General features: G+C 52.7%; 7 protein-coding genes across 7 annotated transcripts; 2 read left to right on the top strand and 5 right to left on the bottom strand.

Moving 5' to 3' along the window:
- The first annotated feature begins 323 nt into the window (after positions 1-323).
- Positions 324-1607, top strand: SEPMUDRAFT_68819 (ketoreductase). The gene is made up of 2 exons (XM_016909840.1): positions 324-830; positions 895-1607. The coding sequence occupies exons 1-2, from the start codon at positions 410-412 to the stop codon at positions 1488-1490; spliced, it is 1017 nt and encodes a 338-aa protein (XP_016759441.1). The 5' UTR covers positions 324-409; the 3' UTR covers positions 1491-1607.
- Positions 1608-1708: 101 nt separating this feature from the next.
- On the bottom strand, positions 1709-2851 carry SEPMUDRAFT_126890 (uncharacterized protein; the record flags this gene model as incomplete). Its single annotated transcript, XM_016902110.1, has 1 exon — positions 1709-2851. A coding segment is annotated over exon 1 (704 nt), but the record flags the coding sequence as incomplete, so codon positions are not given.
- A 1806-nt stretch (positions 2852-4657) lies between these two features.
- SEPMUDRAFT_24015 (uncharacterized protein) lies at positions 4658-4879 on the bottom strand (the record flags this gene model as incomplete). The annotated part of the gene is made up of 1 exon (XM_016908379.1): positions 4658-4879. A coding segment is annotated over one exon (222 nt), but the record flags the coding sequence as incomplete, so codon positions are not given.
- A 753-nt stretch (positions 4880-5632) lies between these two features.
- On the bottom strand, positions 5633-6797 carry SEPMUDRAFT_150285 (HAD-like protein). The gene has a single exon (XM_016906067.1). It carries the CDS (start codon positions 6458-6460, stop codon positions 5738-5740), a length of 723 nt encoding a protein of 240 aa, XP_016759438.1. The 5' UTR covers positions 6461-6797; the 3' UTR covers positions 5633-5737.
- A 1383-nt stretch (positions 6798-8180) lies between these two features.
- Positions 8181-9510, top strand: SEPMUDRAFT_48037 (uncharacterized protein; the record flags this gene model as incomplete). Its single annotated transcript, XM_016909050.1, has 5 exons — positions 8181-8330; positions 8397-8426; positions 8471-8805; positions 8871-9132; positions 9196-9510. 5 exons carry the CDS (start codon positions 8181-8183, stop codon positions 9508-9510), a joined length of 1092 nt encoding a protein of 363 aa, XP_016759437.1.
- A 1720-nt stretch (positions 9511-11230) lies between these two features.
- On the bottom strand, positions 11231-14584 carry SEPMUDRAFT_150284 (RabGAP/TBC). The gene has a single exon (XM_016906066.1). The coding sequence runs from the start codon at positions 14105-14107 to the stop codon at positions 11435-11437; it is 2673 nt and encodes an 890-aa protein (XP_016759436.1). The 5' UTR covers positions 14108-14584; the 3' UTR covers positions 11231-11434.
- Positions 14585-15176: 592 nt separating this feature from the next.
- SEPMUDRAFT_150283 (UBC-like protein) lies at positions 15177-16423 on the bottom strand. The gene is made up of 3 exons (XM_016906065.1): positions 16136-16423; positions 15964-16080; positions 15177-15826 (listed from the first exon to the last, which is right to left on the bottom strand). The coding sequence occupies exons 1-3, from the start codon at positions 16157-16159 to the stop codon at positions 15512-15514; spliced, it is 456 nt and encodes a 151-aa protein (XP_016759435.1). The 5' UTR covers positions 16160-16423; the 3' UTR covers positions 15177-15511.
- Positions 16424-16490: the final 67 nt, after the last annotated feature.

Below are 16490 nucleotides of genomic sequence, written 5' to 3'. Positions count from 1 at the left end.
CTCGCCTTGGCAGAGTACAGGCAGCAGGAAAACTGCCACCGCTCCAACGCCTATTTGATCGGACCATCTTCCGCTCTAGCCGCGTTGCCCGTTTCAAATACCTGAACGGCAGAATCACAATAGCATTGAAGACTGACATCATATGGAGACAGCGCTGTCAATCCACCCACTCATCACTCACCACTCACCACTGATATAGCAAGGACAACGGTCTGTACCTACATGTAGTGACCTCCTGGTGAACAAGTAGGTCATTACTAATGAAATCATGTTCCCTCGCTATCTCCTAACACCGATCATTACAAAACGCTCCCTCTTCGCCTATCCCACTCTCTCCACAACATTCACTCGACCCCTCCTCCTCTCACCACACCACTCCAAGCACTTCCATACCACTCCATCAGCAGATATGCGTGTCCTGCTCACCGGCGGCTCTGGCTTCATTGCCGCACACGTGCTTGACATCCTCCTCGAACATGGCCACAGCGTAGTCACCACTGTTCGATCCCAAGACAAGGCAGACCGCATCGCCAAAGCTCACCCGAAGAACGACAAGTCCACCCTGGATTTCGCCATTGTTGAAGACATTTCCCAAGAGGGTGCATTCGACAAGGCCGTTATTTCCGATCCTCCATTCGAGGCAGTCGTGCACACAGCTTCTCCATTCCACTTTCAGGTCACCGATGTCCAGAAGCAACTTCTGGACCCTGCCATAATTGGCACGACAGGAATCCTCAAGAGCATCAAGAAGTCGGCTCCCACCGTCAAGCGAGTCGTCATTACTTCCTCCTTTGCTGCCATCCTGGACCCCTCCAAGGGAGCACGACCTGGTAAGTTCGGCTTAGGGCGAGAGTAGAACTACCGATCCAGGCTAATTGAGACTTCCTAATTTAGGCCACACGTACAGCGGCTCCGACTGGAGTCCTCTCACGCACGCCCAAGCCCTCGAGAATCCCTTTGCAGGCTACCGAGCGAGCAAAACCTTTGCTGAACGAGCAGCATGGGAATTCGTCGAAAAGGAAAAGCCCAACTTTGATCTCGCCACCATGTGCCCACCGCTCGTGCTCGGTCCCATCGTGCACTACCTCAACTCGCTCGACGCATTGAACACTTCCAACCAACGGATCCGTGACACCATGCTCGGCAAATACAAAGACGAAGTCCCCGAGACAGGCGTCTACATCTGGATTGACGTCCGCGATCTTGCTTTGGCACATGTCTTGGCTGCCGAGAAGCCCGAAGCGGGCGGGAAGAGATATTTCGTGACAGCGGGATACTTCAACAACAAGAAGATTGCGGAATCCATTGGAAAGGCATATCCCGAATTGAAGGACAAGTTGCCCACGGAGAAGACTCCAGGAGGCAATGATCCCGAGGGCGGTCTCTATGATATCGATACGAGCGTGGCGAAGCAGTATCTGGGACTGACGTATAGGTCTTTTGACGACTGTATCAAGGATACCGTGGAGAGTCTCAAGGCAGTTTCATGAAAAGCATTTAAAATTGAGAGGGAAAAAAAACAAGTCTTTCCATGACTTTTTTTTCTTTTCAATATATTCAAAATATAATATAAAGAATAAAAATGACGGGTCCGGCCCAATCACAAGCCATCATGCCGATGATGTTGATGTTCATGTCCATAATGAAACTCACTACTCCCCGTCCTCCTCCTCCCTCCCATCCCCATCCTCATCATTTCATTCCCCCCTTCGACAGCCGTATTCGGCGTACTCCCTTCCAACTCCATGGTACACTTGGTCTCCAATTCCACCGGCTCTCGTCCCGCAGCATCGAGTTCAAAAACCCGATATGGTTGCGGCAACTCGTGCAAATTCTTCGTACCATCACCATAATCACCATGACCACCACCACCGCTACCGCGACCGCCAGCATGAGGAGGTTCATTCCCATTCGCATCACCATCATCCTCCCCCTTGCCCCTCATCGCCCCAGCCACAGCCACAGCAGCCATTTTCCTCGTCTTCCGTCTCAACCACCAAATCACCCCTCCACCAATCACCAACGCCACACCAACAATCGCTCCAATTGCGATTCCCGCAATACACGCATCAGTTAATTTTTTGGATTTTTTCTTCTTGTCTTTCTTGGCGGCGTCATCATCATCAGTACTTTTACTTTTACTACCATCTGATGACTCCCCATCCTGCTTGTTCTTGTCCTGGGAAAATGGTACCACAGGTTCTGGCGCAGGCAAGACAGCCGGGGCGCGACTTCCCGGAGAAATGGTTTTGGGTCGAAGACATTTGAGGAGAGCGGTGGAAGTCGCCGTAGCCGTCGACGGTGGTTTAGTATTTGGTTGGGTAGTAGAAGTAGAAGTAGAAGGATTCGAAACAGAGACCCAAATCATCAAGACGGGACTGACATGCGTCACGACCAAGTCGTAGATTTGATTACTGTAAGAATTTTTGGCCGAATTGAGAGACCACCACGGAGAGCTATGATGGTCATCTCCATGTTTGGAGGCGGTGGTGGTGGTGTCGTCGTCGTCGTCGGCTTGTGCTTGGCAACCATGATAGATGGGTGAAGATTGGGAATCGGTCAACGCGGCCGCGTCGTACCAGGTCGTATTGGCCGAGAAATAAGGGCCGCATTCTTCCGGTGGATCGGCGTTGATCATGTGAGCGATTTCCGGGCAAGACTGCGAGAGCTGGGAATCGTTGTGCAAGGCGGTCGCGTGGCGGTTGAGGATTAACCGTTCCGCGTACGTCTCTGCGGCGGAACGGATGGCCTGAACGCACGCGTCGTCGAGCATTTGCATACAGTCGCCCGTGTCGTTCTGCGCGCGTAATTCGGTGTTGGTGGGGAGGTCGGTGAGAGTCATTTGGCAGACATCGTAGCCGAGATGGGCATTGTCGGAATAATTGGCGCCATTCGTATTGATCCAGGTGGTCACCCAGAGTGAAGTTGAGTCGCGGTCTTCGGTGAGCGTGGTCGCAAAGGACGTGGGGAGGGTCTTTCCAGATGTGTTGTTCTTTTGATCCACTTGCGCTCCTTGATTGAAGTCGGGTTGGTATTCCACCACGCCGCTCGCATTGGCGAATTTGAGCTTGCTGTTGCAAAGGGGATCAAATTCGTTCGCGTCTGCGCGGCATCGTCCCGCATAGGCGCCGTAGACGAGGAGTAGTACTTGTTTCCGACGCATATCCTTCTCCTGTTCGGGCTTAATATACACACACAGTAGTAGTATGGTGCGTCTTCCACAAAACGGCAGTGCGTTGGCAACACAAGCATACAAAAGCAAAGGCGTGCGGCCTGCGTTGGTGTCTAAATCTAAATAGCCTGTTTGTCAGGGGTAAGCTCAGTTACTCACTAAAGTTAGCCTGTGCCCGGCTCCGGGGTATAAAAACTCTGGATGAGAGGAAACAGAACGATTGGGAAGCCCATCAAAGTGCGCTGCGGCGAGGCAATGAAGTGCGCTCTCCATGTCGAACTCTCAGCCGCGCTGTGGGTGACACTGAGGATTACTATTAGTCTAGTATGAAGGGGTACGTCGGTACGATCAATACGCTGAGCGTCGCGCGATCCATGTCCATGTCCATGTCACCTTCCGTATACTTTGTCGGAAAAGCCGCACACTACGCTTTTCGCCGTTCGCCGCACTCGCTTCGTCCAAATCTGTGCGCAGTAGTGAATGCTTCAGAAGTGGGATTGCTCGGCAGGCCCTTTCGCTTACTCGACATGCTTGGGCTGTGTACCAGCCACAGTCACTGGAACCGCTGCACCTCCACACTGCCGTAGCCTCGATTCTAGCACCAACGTGGGACCTTAGCAAAGTGTTGTCACTGGCAGTCAAAAGAGTGCTGTGGTGCCTTCTTGTCTTGATTCTGGGAAGAGGGACGGAGCGCGGGAATGCCTATTGGCTTGTAGTTATTCTTTCGTCCTCTCGATACATTCCCGTTGACCTGATTTGGGTCTTTCGTGCACGATTGAGACGCCCTTGCCCTGTAGTCGCTCCCATCACACCACTGCATATCAGGCTGACAGAGCCTGGCCCCCGAATGATGCTTCGTGCAGGACTTGATGTGTCTCGGTTTCTCTCATGGCATTTGCGCTTGGCGCTTCAGGAATGCCACACATTCTGCCCTTTGAACGGAACTCATACTGCCCTCCACACTTGAGAGCACTGATCGTGCGACTGGGAATGCAGGTACTTCGAGCCTGCTCATCGCCGTCCTCGGCCGCGATCTCTACTTGGGCTCCTGCTCCTACTGCTGTAGCTTGAGTAGCTGCGACTCCGACGTCTACCGCCGCCTCTGCTGCTGCGCCCGCCTCTGGGCCCTCCACGACTGCCTCTGGGTGGGGGCGTTCGGCTAGGGCTTCGGCTACGCCCCGAGTAGGATGGACTTCTGCCTCCCCTCCTCACCTGCGGAGATCGGCTTCTACTGTAGCTGCGTGGCCGGTACGAATCTCGTGGTGGCTCTTCGTATCGATCTCTGTAACCACCTGGGCCTCCGCCTCGTCCAGGCGGACCACCTCCATATCTTGGCGGGCTTCTCCCCCCTCTGCCGCCGCCTCTACCTCCTCTCATGCCTGGCAATGGTGGCGGACCATCTCTGAACCTGTGCGGCTCTCCGAATCGGTTTGGAGGAGGGCGCATGGGTGGTGGGCTTCGGCTGAACCTGCGTCTCGGCAGGACGATGCTGACACTGATCAACGCGCCGTCCAATTGGGCCTCGTGCATGTTGCTAATGGCAGCTTCGGCGTAGGATGGCTGGGTGTACAGGACATAGGCAATCCCGCGATTCGTCATGAAATGCTTATTCATTGGCATCTCCAAGTCAGAGATGCTGCCGTACATGCTGAAGATTTCGCGCAAGTGCGACACGTTGACGTTCTTGGTGAGCTTCTCGATGACAATTTTGGCGGAGCGTGGAGGCGGCGGACCAGGCGATTTCGAGCCGCTACGGGCGCTGTCTGGAGTGCGCGACCTGCTCATGCTCCTGCCCCTGCCCCTGCTCCTACTTCTGCTGCGCGAGTCCATGGATCTATCGCGGGTGCGGGAGGGACTCAGGCTGCCGTCGTCGCGCTTCTTCAGGTGGGCGGAACGCGATCGAGCACGCGCATCTTCGCTGGCGGCCGTCGCTGGTCGGCCGGGCGTGCGCGAACGTCCGCGAGACACGCTGCGGTCGGACATGATGTTTGGAGACTGGCGACGCCGGGTGAGGTGCAGTGTGATTGATACTGAGGTGGTGCTGCTATCGCCAGGACATGTCGTGTTGGTGATGAGCAGTTAGAGAGGAAGGACTTTGAGAGAAGCTCCAGCCAAGAGCAATGAGAGCTTCAAACTGGCGCCTTGGCGCGTTTAGAACTTGGTACTGTAGGAGGTACCACTACCTCCCAGGAGGTTTGTTCTGCTACCGAACCACCTCACTTATGTTACTGTATACTGCAGCCCTGCCTCGAATATATCGCCGAGAGCTTCGCACGGTTACGTTGTATTCAATTAATCTTGCAGAGCTAATGAATCTACAGGCCGAAGTAAGATGGCATATCTATCAACTGACGGGCTTCTGTGGTCAGAGACATATTCTGTTACGCTATACTCAGAGAAGGGATCGCGACTCTGTTACTCCTCATGACCAGGTATATATTAAAAGATGATGGCCGAGGGGGGGAAAGCCCTGACTGTAGTGGCTATTGTCGACTCAGGAATCGTATACCACTGGACTCTTGACCTGTGATATGCCTGATGTGGACCAGCATCGAGATGGATCATCTACACCGCCTTCAACTTCTCCAATAACTCCTCCATATCATTCGCATAAATGTCAAATGTGCCAAACACGTCCGTCACCGGATCATGTTCCTCAAAATACAAATAGGCAGTCTTGAAGCCCGCTTTCCGCGCAGCAATCAAATCCCACGCATGCGCAGCAACAAACCATCGATCCCCATCCCCTTCCGTTCCCACACCACGCTTCGTCAGCCACGAATGTGCATTCTGATACACCTTTGCATCCGGCTTCGCGACGCGAATCTCATCGCAGCTCAACAGATGATCCGCATCCAGTTCCACATCCGCCAGCGCATAGTACTGGAGACTCGCTTCCTTGCCTCCATTCGTCACACCGTACACATCCCACCCGGCCTCTCGCAGCCCATCATAGCACTTCTTCAACCCCGGTCTCGCCACCAACGCGCGGACTTGCGCCATGACGGCTTCCACATCCTCATCTGAGACGCGATCCAAGGGGAGATCGACAACCGCACATGCGCGTCGCAGGGTCAGTTTGAGAATCTGAGCGATGGGCGTGTAGTTCCCCGCCACGGATGCGTAGGTAAAGTCTCGTTGGGCGGCGTAGAACCAACTGAAGAAGAGAGACTTGGAGTCTGCGGATACGGTGCGGAGTTGGGAGCCCAAACGTGCTTCGATGGTGTCTATGGCGGGTTGGAAGTCGAAACATGTTCCCAGAACATCGAAGCAAGCGGATTTGGGCATGGTGGACCGTGACGATGATGATGATGACGATGGTGGTGGTGGTGGTGTTGGCGGTATGATGTGATTGACACTGCAGGCCGGCGGCAAACAAAAGTGTCGAGCAGGGACTGTACAGGCGTTGAGTGCGAATCTGGTCTGTGCAAGGTTGAAAGGTCCAGGATCGGATACAAATCGATTAGGGCTGTTCAGGCTGTTGTTGAGGGGTTCTAGAAGCGTGTATACATGTACCTATGAAGCTCTGAAGCTGCTGCTGATGACGTACAGGAATGTAGACGATTGACGAATGCAGAAACCCGAGCCCGCCGCCGCCGCCGCCGATGAGGAGGAGGAGGAGGGGGAGGAGGAGGGGGGAGAGGGGGAGAAGGGGGGGAGAAGAAGGAGGAGAAGGAGAGCAACGAGCGAGTCACCAGCCTAGGTATATCTCTACGGTAAGAATCAAGGGACACTGGATAACACTTCTTCCATTAGGTATCATGATACGGGCCTTGTAGCCAGACAGGAGTATGGCCTCTCCTTCGACATTGTTTGCCCACCACCAAATCTCCTTTGCCGGTCACTGAAGGCATAGTAGGTACATCATACATGTAGTGTTACTCCGCACGTTGGCAAGAGAGAGAGAGCGCTTATCTAGGCACTCCAGGCTCTCTTGGCTCTCTTGGCTCAGTAAAGTCAGAAGGCCTGACAAGATGGCGATGCTTTATCGATGTTGGGGAAGCAAGCAAGGATTCCAGGATGGTGTGGAGAGCAGCAATCTAAAGGTGAGTCTGGCGGTTGGTGTAATTACTATTCTCAGTAGTCTGCGACGTGTACAGTTGCCGTCTCACACTCCCTAATCCCTATCATCATAAGGTATAGGTACTCTGCCATCTCAAAGAGGCCTACAGGAACAATGTGCACACTCTCCACGCCTTCTACCAGTCAGCGCTTGCTCATCGTCCCCCAGGAATACATAGGTACTTACTATAGCACCGAATAATACGAACGAATCGCACTACTCATCACATTCTCAGTAGCCGTTTGCTCATCATGCTGACGGCTGACTGTCTACCTGTAACATCTACTCTTGAACCAACCGCAGGAGTCTGGCGCCGAGATCTGGGATGTCCACATACCTCCTACTCGATGGGTCGATGGAGAGCGTTCTGGCCCGCAAGGGACAGGGAGAGCTGTTCACTACGGAGGTACTTAGGTTCTCGGCTGTTCACAGCCAGGCAGAATCGGACTATTCGATGCGAACGAACCTTGCTACTAGGCACCCTCGTTTGCCCTGATTGAGCGAGAAGACGCAGCCAGTATAATACTGCAACGATAAGGTATTCGATTTCGAAAAAGAGACGTCTGTGAGTTTCTCTTTGACGTTTGCCACATGGGCACGGTGCCTGCGTGCGCAAGCATGCATGATTGCCCTAAGGGTGGTCACGGGCGATTCAGGGTACCAGGGACAGGTGTATGCTACATGTACAGGATCTCACATGCCCTAACGGGGGTGTTCAATCCCCTGTGGGCCTGTGTCAAAGTACGGCTCGCTTGTGATATCCTATTGTACAGGCCGCGTCAGGCACACAACACAGAACTCAAACAAGATGAAGCATCTACCTCACTATACTGCCAAGCGAGAAAGCGGAGCATGCAGACGAGCCTGGCAGCTATATTCTGATTATTATATCCCCAAGTCCCGAATCACAGTCTCGTTGGGAGAGTCTTGGCCCAGTGTTTCAACATGGCGGCAGCAGTGGGCGGACATTCATCTGGCACTGCGGTCGTGGTATCGACCATCTTGTTCTGCAGTCTCGCCGGCTTGTTGACGATTGCAAGACTGTACACGCGAATGAGGGTTACGAATAGTGTCGGAGTCGATGACTACCTGATCGTGCTCGGGCAGGCAAGTGAAAGCACAGCAAACAAACCATGGCTCGACTCTGCTGACCATGATCAGATTCTGGCAGTCCTACTGACCGTCTGCATGGTAAAGCAAGGTAGGACAATCCCACGAGCTCATGTGAGTCGAAGACGCTGGTTCATGCTGATGGCCTTGCAGTATCACATGGCATGGGACGACATTTTGCAAGTCTCAGCCACTGGCATATGGAAGGGTCGTTGAAGTGGTTCTGGACTTCAGCCTGGATCTACGCTCTGGCCCTAGGCACCGTGAAGATGTCCATTCTCTTCCAGTACTTGCGTTTCTTCACCGTGAAGAAATGGCGCATCGCGTGCTACGTGACCATGGCACTGAATACGGGCGTGACCATCTACGGGGTCGTTGTGACCATTTTCTTATGTAAACCCGTCAGTGCATTTTGGTCACTACCGAGCAATGGAACATGTCTGAACCGATTAGCAGTGGGGTGAGCATATCATCGATCAGCACGGACGGTATGTACATGCAGTGCTCAGCTGACACGGGCACCAGGTACTCGATGGCGGGCCTCAACATTTTCACAGACATATGCACGACCATACTACCCATCGCGCCGCTCAATGCGTTGCCCTTCCCGAAACGACAGAAGCTCATCCTCATGATGCTATTTTGTCTCGGAGGATTGACTTGCATTCTTTCCATCCTACGACTGCCTGCGATATACATCATGTCCAAAACCAGCGACGTGTCGTGGGATAACCCAAAAGCCGCAATATGGTCCGCCATGGAAGTGTACGCCGGCATCATCTGCTCGGTACGTGTTGGTCCCAACTTGTCTTGTCTCCCGTCTTTTACTCACCATGATATGTTCATATAGTGTATACCGACGTTGAAAGGACTCATGTCAAGGTTGTTCCCTTCGCTATCATTTGACCAAAGTTACTACAACACACGCTCCGGTGTACGGCTCGACGCGCACGAGATTCGATCGCACGGCGTGAGGGAGAGCACCAACTTTTCCCACCTGCGTCGGGCGAGTCTCTACCCCCCAGAAAAGTCACCGAGGCCTCCCGCTCTGGAACTTCACGCACATCCTCTGCCCGTTTATCATCAACCCAAGAGCCCCATCTCTCCCAGCTGTGCAAGCTATTGTCCGAGTCAAGATGAGGATGAAGACTTCCCTGAGCCATGACTTTGCCACCCCCCTCCCGAAGTGCACAAGACGAGACCGAATATCCGGTCGAGCCTCACCTGGAACAAGATTGATGATGATGTACTACTACTACTTACTCATTGCGGGGGCACATGGTCGGCACGGGAAACGCAACTCGCTCTCCCTCGCGCCAGCACACGACCATCCCATCTGCCATCTGTGTGCACAGACCACCCTCGAAGCTCGACTTGGCCGACCTCAAAGCGCAACCTTGCTTGATGAGCAGACCTGATTTCCTGTCAACCACCTCTCCAGGCCTGACCGAACCGCATTCCCCGTGCCCGAGCCCCAGCAAGAACATATGTGGTTACTGCCCCTCATATACTTGTCCACTTCCTATAATTTTCCATGGTCATCATCATCATCGTCATGAAACTCCATGAGCCGATACAAACAAGAACAATTCCCAAGAGAAAGAAGGAGCATCCATCATTCGCCCCCCACCGCAACGCCATGGCAAAGATTTTCTGAAGAAAAGAGTCCACCTACCTACCTACATACCTTGGTATTCGAGTAAGGACAACGGCAACAAAGCCCCCGAAAAGCCGCCGCACCCGCAAGACTTTTGTCTCTCTCTCTCTTTCTCAAGATGTCTCGGACAATGAAAGAGTACCTTAGCTTTTCTTGCCAAGAGGGCGCCTATTCCCCCTCCTATGATCGAAGAGGTGAGAAAAGCAGCAGCGCCGAGAGAAGATGAGAGAAGAGCGAGAGAACAGAGAAGAGGAAAGAGAGAGAGACAGAGCCTTTCCACGACCTACCTACCTATCTACCTACCTACCTACCTACATTCGATCTCCCTTGCTCCCACCCTCCCTTCCTGCCTCACATAGGTAGCAAGCAGAGAGAGGGGGGGGGGGGAGATCGCGTCACAATCATGTCAATTCTAGAGTCAGAGGAAATAAAAAGAAGAATATAACAAAAAAAAACAACTTACATATAGGACGGAGGTTGAGTTGAGTTGAGTTGGGCTGTGATGGTTCGTCTGAAAGGTACCTACCTACCTAATGCTTTGACTGTTAATAACTCTTTGGTATTAATATTGAAAAAAAAACTTCGCGTGAGACGGACAGACCAGACAGGACCAGAGCGATCTATCGGTATCTTAGATGTGTATGAAGGGAATGAATGGAATGAATGAATGAAATGGAAACGTATGAATTGTGAAATCGATAAAACCTCTTTTGCTTGATTCTTTCCTTTCCTTTTCCTTTTCCTGTTTATTTTATTTTATTCTATATTTCTCCCCCTTCTCTCTCTTCTTCTTTTTGGGCAATTATACGCGGCGGGAGCAAAAAAAATATATAAATAGTAGAATACCAGATTTTGCCTAAAAGCAGAATGCAACGTACCAACGCAATATTCCTTGCTTACCTAGGTAGGTAGGTATATTCCCTCGCTACTGCCTCCCTCCTTTGAGATAGAGATAGAGATTCGTCAGATGCCTGCCGATACGATTAAGAAATAGGCTCGGAGATGGAAATACCTACCTACCTGAGGTAATTAAGAGATAGAGATAGAGATAGAGATATCTACCTACTAGGTAGGCAATTGAGAAATAGATAAGGTACGGAGATAGATACGGCGCGATAGACACGGCTACTGCTCAAGCAAGGTACGATGTACTAGGTACGATTATTATCGTTATTGCCATCATCATCATCTTGATTTGTAGAGAAATGCATTTGACATTTTTCAAAAGCTCTGGTCTCCATGACCTCCCATGTGTATAATATATAGATGATAAAAAAAATGCCTCTGTCCTCATAATACCAAAGAGAATGCCACACACCTGGATCTGGGTGATGCGACCCGACCACGACAAAAGACTGACAGAAACGCTACGACGCCTCGCTTTTCTTCTGGCAATTTCAAACGACAACATAAGGGATTGATTTCAAACATTTCAGCTTGCCACTCTCATTCCACCTCTCGTCCGTAATCTCGTCCTCATCCTTCGCACCATATCATCGCTCTTTGCCGCCAAGCCCTGCTTCATCATCCCTTCCTGCATAATCTGTCTCCGCTCTCTTCTCCTCCGCTCCACGATATCTTGACTAATACTCGCAAAGCCCGCTCGTCTCTTATAACAGCAGTCCATCAAAGTGTTGATGTCCAACATCTTTCTAGGTTCACTCTGTACCACCTGAAAGATCTCCATGGGATCAGACACTCTCAGGATTTGATCCTCGCTATGCTTGAAGATCGCTAATGCGATTCGGAAGAGTGTCTTCGATCCATCGAGAAAGAGACAGTCCCAAACGCGCAGGACAGACTCAATCGGTAACGTGCCGACAAAGAGCGACATGAACCAAGCAGTCGTAGCAAGACTTACTGTGGGAAGACGGAGACCGCCGACTCCACCTGCCATGGTTGCGGCAGCTCCGATGGCGTTCAGCTCTTTTTGATCGTCGAGTTTGTTCCAAATTGCCGGAAGGGAATCTCGAATGCACGACATGAGCACTCCAATGTCGATGTTTGCGCCTTCCAGGGAAACGCCATGAGTGCTGGGCAGATGCTGAGTTGTGACGATGTTGAGGAGGATGAAAGCTTTTGTTTCGGCTTCTTCAAGATCGGAGTCATCTTTGCTGAGGAAGAGGAGCAGGAGGCCTGCGATGAAATTGAGAGACTGGCAGTAACCAACTTCTGGTCGGTGGACGGCAAAGGCTTGGAGCACTCGGCGCAAGGACTGCAAGATGGGTGTCTCGGGCTCGTCGGTATGGCGCTTCTTGTTCTTCTTCTTGGCCGCACTCTCCGGAGAGCCGGTCTCAGAGGTGTCGGCTGATGTCGCCAATGTTTCGTCCTTCAGATTGCTGCCCTCTTTCGTAGTCGTACCGCCGCCAGCACCAGCCTGTGCGTCATGCATAGTCGTGGGGTCTGGTTTGAAGCGCACGTTATCGGGAAATGTTCTGTGCAGGTCGCGCTCAATATGCTCTCGGTCGTTGTCAGTTAAAGCGCCATTGTCCACCCGGTCTGTGAGCTCTCTATAGATAAATGGGTTCTTGGCCAACTCTCGCGGACCACGTGCATAATACCACCATGCTGCACCTCGAAATTCGGGCGGGATACCTTTGCGTACATAGCGCTTAACCTTCTCGCTCTTCTGCGGGAATCGTATTGCAGGTTCCGTCTCGTAACCGTATTGATGCATCATGGCATACCATTTCTTTCTCCTCCGTTCCAGATATTGACTATAGTCCTTGTTCCAGTCATCGTACATCCTCGCGGTGACATAGTGCGAGACTTTCTTAAATCCATACCTGTCGCGGGGAGGAACATCTGGCTCGACTGTTGGAGGTCGCGAGCCGAGGCTCTGCGCAGGGACAATCTGTTCTGCTGAGCTTTCTTCTATACCAGGCTGAGCAGCCGCAAGCGGTAGGGCTGGGCTGATACCACGAAGAGAAGCCCGCTTCACACCCACGATCAAGATGCTTGCACTGTGTGAGCGACGATGTGCAGCATTCGGACGTTCTGGTGCCAGAGTGGACGCTCTCGGTTGTGAATGTGGTCTGTCGAGGGACTTGACGGATCGTCTGTCAGCGCTGGTCCTTGCTGCTACCTGAGCAGGGCGCGCTGAGCCAGGTCTCGCGTCCAGGCTTGGCCTAGTAGCACTCTGCATGCTGGGACGGGGTGAAGGTCGTAGGCTTCCAGTACCAGACTCAAAACCATCCTCATACATGCCCAGAACATCGTCAACGCTCATGTCCAGGTCTGTCAGGCCACCTTCATCATAGTCCGTCGTCCTGATCCTCACAAAGTCATTGTCAGTGGTGGAGCTCAAGCTCGTATGCGTGGTCTGCGTGGTGAGAACACTGCTGGCATTGCCGAAGCTGGAATGGCTCGTCAGTGCAGAACGAAAAGAATCTCGCACTTCGTTGTCCGGCACAGCAGGACTTGCTTTACTACTGGAATGAGTATCTGGCGTCAGAATACCTGGAGAACTGTGGGACTGTCCTGCTCGGGCCCTGCCTGATATTCTGTTCCTGATGTTCCGCAGCCCATCGCCGGCGACTTTGGTGTGTTTCAGACTCTTGGCCCTCTTTCGGATCGAGGACGAGGCCGGAGAGTCGGCATGATCTGTGCTCAGTGATTGCACAGGGCTCGAGGGCGAGCGATATCGTATTTGAGCAGCATCAGGCGGGAGTTGTGGCAGGTCTTTGGTATATGGCAGGACTTGCTGCTGGCTCTCCAGCACAGCCATTGCAGGTCTGTATGGAACCCGCTGCTCTTTGGAGAAGGCGTGTACTGAGCTGGCTTGCACTTGATCGATACACGGCACAGGCTGCACGGGGCTGGGACCAAACCCTTGCACCTGGTGGTGGTGGGTGGGCGCAAAGATGGGCTTCGGAATAGGCCCTTTCCTCGCCTGCATGCGGTTTGCAGCGGACGATTTGCGCAGTGGCAGATGTGGCTCGGGGGCAGGCATATCGCGCGGGCTGAAGGATCCCATGGTTCGAGGCTGTTCCGGGCGGTCATAGGCAGCTCCATCATCCATGGCTTCCTGGAGAGCTTCGGCCACAGACAGAGTGTGCTCTGGTTGCCATGCTCGCTGCTGGTCCTCGACCATGTGGGAGGGCATGATGCCGCTACAAACCAGTGCAGACGGGTGTGGTATAGGTTTTATGGTGTGAATGATGCACGCATCCAGCGACACTGCCGCTCCTCTGTTTCTGCTGGTGGCCTAGCAATTATTGAACGTGGTGTAACGTGGCACACGAAGGTGTAGCACAAGTCGTCGACGGGATGTCAATTCCACTACGATGGCGTCCTCCACTCGCCCTCATCTTGTTGGTTGTCGTCCCTCGAGGCCCCTCTTGTCGTCGCGCGTGTGATTGTGCGACTCTCACGTGTGAGACTGATCAGTTTGCCGTGGATACCCTTGTGCTGGTGCTGCTTGTTCTTGTTCTTGTTCTTCTTCTCCTTCTTTGTTGTTGTTGTCGTCGGCGTCGTCGTCGTCGTCTTCGTCGCCGTCTTTCTCAGCTTCCGTATTCTCTGTCGTGTCTGGCAAGGGCAAGCTCCACTCAATGTCAATCTCCCTCAAGAGGATGCCGCATGGGATCCCCGTCAGCGAGATTGTGTTCGACGTCAGCAGAGCCGGAACCTTGCGAGCATTGACACCACCACAACAAGTCAACAACAACAATGTCGCAACAACAACAACACAACAACAAACAGATGCGGCGTCCTCTTTCAGACGTGCATGGCACACTGTCCCCGCTCGATTATATATCATCTATATACGCATTCGGTCGAGCAGTCCTGCCCCTGCGTTGCACAGCATGTGCCATGTGTGCACACTACTCTAAGGGACCGGCCTTTTTCACCTGAAACTTCTATCTCCGTAGCTTGCCCACGCAAGCGATCTCATCATGACGATCTGCTGCTCTCCAGTTTGCTCGGACGAACCAGGCCGAAAGCTTAGGATACTGCTAGCCCAATACGTTGAACATTTACTGACACTCCTGAAAGCAAAACGTCTGGTGCTGAACCGCACGTCTTGGCGTCAGGCCCAACGTGGAGTGCCAAACATGTCTCACGGGCAAACGTCTACGGTACTGGACTTGAGCATCGGATCAGTGCCTCGATGTGTGTGGTGTGAGGGGCAATATCAATGATACCCGGTCGGTCATCTTGCGCACTATTAACTTCTGTTTCATAGTGAACTATTGAGACGCTCGAGCACTCTACGGTGCTGGCACAGCTTCGGAGTCGCGAGCAAAAATGGTCAGTCAAAGATCCATGGCACGTCATCGATCTCACAACCGGGACGAAGTAGGTAGGTTCCATGTTTCCGGACAGCCAGGCATTCTGCACTCATATGTGCAGTGCAGTGCAGTGCCGTACATGTATGTATCACATTGCTATGTCGTCGTGAGTCGCAATGGCCGTCTTCACAGTGTGCACGGCTTCTCTGGCAGCGCCTGCCGCGGTGCAGCCCAGTCTCGTGATGCTACGAAGAGCAAATATCCTCCATGAGCCTCCCTCAACTCGCATACTTCTTTACCCATTCCTTGGCCTGCTTCTGAAAATCCGCATTGTTGTTTTTAAAATTGTCCGCGATACTGGGCTCCACAGCGTCGTCCGGCTGTGGCTCTGACAGAGTAGCTCTCACCAAGCTCAGCACTTCCTTGATTTTGTTCGGAGGCTTCCACTCTTCTGATTTGAGCATACCCAAGCACATTGCGCCGCGCTCGTCGTTGGACACATTGGGGTGGTAAATTTTGGTGCGAAAGGACAGGGTTGGTGGTTTGAAGGGGTACTCTTTGGGGAGCGTGATGACGATGTGAAATCGGCCGCCCTGCGTGGAAGGTGACGTGTTAGCTCGTCGGCGGACGTTATAACGTTGGGTGGGCACGGGAAATGGTTGGCGGATCTCGGGCAGCCCAAGCCGCTGCTGAATGGATCTCGAGACAATGTCGAGGGACAGGGACTCACAGCGTAGAGCGAATCTGAGGGGCCCTCCATGTGCACATCCCATACATTCATATCATCTTCCTTTTGCAGTCCCACGGTGCATCCCGTGGGCGGATTGCCAGTGATTTCCTGGAATTCCTGCATCGTCCATCAGCATACAGCTTTACGCGCTCGAGACACAGATGCGGCACACCTTCATGATCCGCTTGTTCGCCATATTGGCTGAATGGTATAAGGAGCGGCGGCCTCTTTCTCTGATTGCGTGAGTTGTTCTTGTCAGACGGGGAGGGGAGGTGGGTGGGGGAAAGCAAAGGCAGCGAGGAAGGCGCGCAGACAGGTAATATATTTGAAGGAAACCTGAAAGGTGAACGGGTTCAAAAGAAAAAGGAAGGGAAGGAGAGTCTCAGGAAGGTGATTGCCTACTCTTGCACAGCCTTCTGAAGAAGCTTGGGAGGTGAAAAACCGTCCTGTGAGGAGGAGGAGTAAGGTAGGTAAGTACCTAAAAGAGCTTGGTCACTGACAGTTCTGACACTGTGACAGCACTGAGC

This window comes from Sphaerulina musiva (assembly GCF_000320565.1).
Source record: "Sphaerulina musiva SO2202 unplaced genomic scaffold SEPMUscaffold_7, whole genome shotgun sequence".
NCBI lineage: Eukaryota > Fungi > Ascomycota > Dothideomycetes > Mycosphaerellales > Mycosphaerellaceae > Sphaerulina > Sphaerulina musiva.
Note: the sequence above shows the minus strand (reverse complement) of the source record. Positions and strands in the feature narration are given on the sequence as shown.

Bases quoted from the DNA above. Each gene is read 5' to 3' on its own strand.
- SEPMUDRAFT_150283 (XM_016906065.1), bottom strand. From the start codon at position 16,159: ATGGCGAACAAGCGGATCATGAAG. The intron at 16,081-16,135 runs GTGTGCCGCATC...TGGACGATGCAG, and splicing joins CGAACAAGCGGATCATGAAG to GAATTCCAGGAAATCACTGG. The intron at 15,827-15,963 runs GTGAGTCCCTGT...CCTTCCACGCAG, and splicing joins CCTCAGATTCGCTCTACGCT to GGCGGCCGATTTCACATCGT.
- SEPMUDRAFT_150285 (XM_016906067.1), bottom strand. From the start codon at position 6,460: ATGCCCAAATCCGCTTGCTTCGATGTTCTGGGAACATGTTTCGACTTC.
- SEPMUDRAFT_150284 (XM_016906066.1), bottom strand. From the start codon at position 14,107: ATGCCCTCCCACATGGTCGAGGACCAGCAGCGAGCATGGCAACCAGAG.
- SEPMUDRAFT_68819 (XM_016909840.1), top strand. From the start codon at position 410: ATGCGTGTCCTGCTCACCGGCGGCTCTGGCTTCATTGCCGCACACGTG. The intron at 831-894 runs GTAAGTTCGGCT...TTCCTAATTTAG, and splicing joins CTCCAAGGGAGCACGACCTG to GCCACACGTACAGCGGCTCC.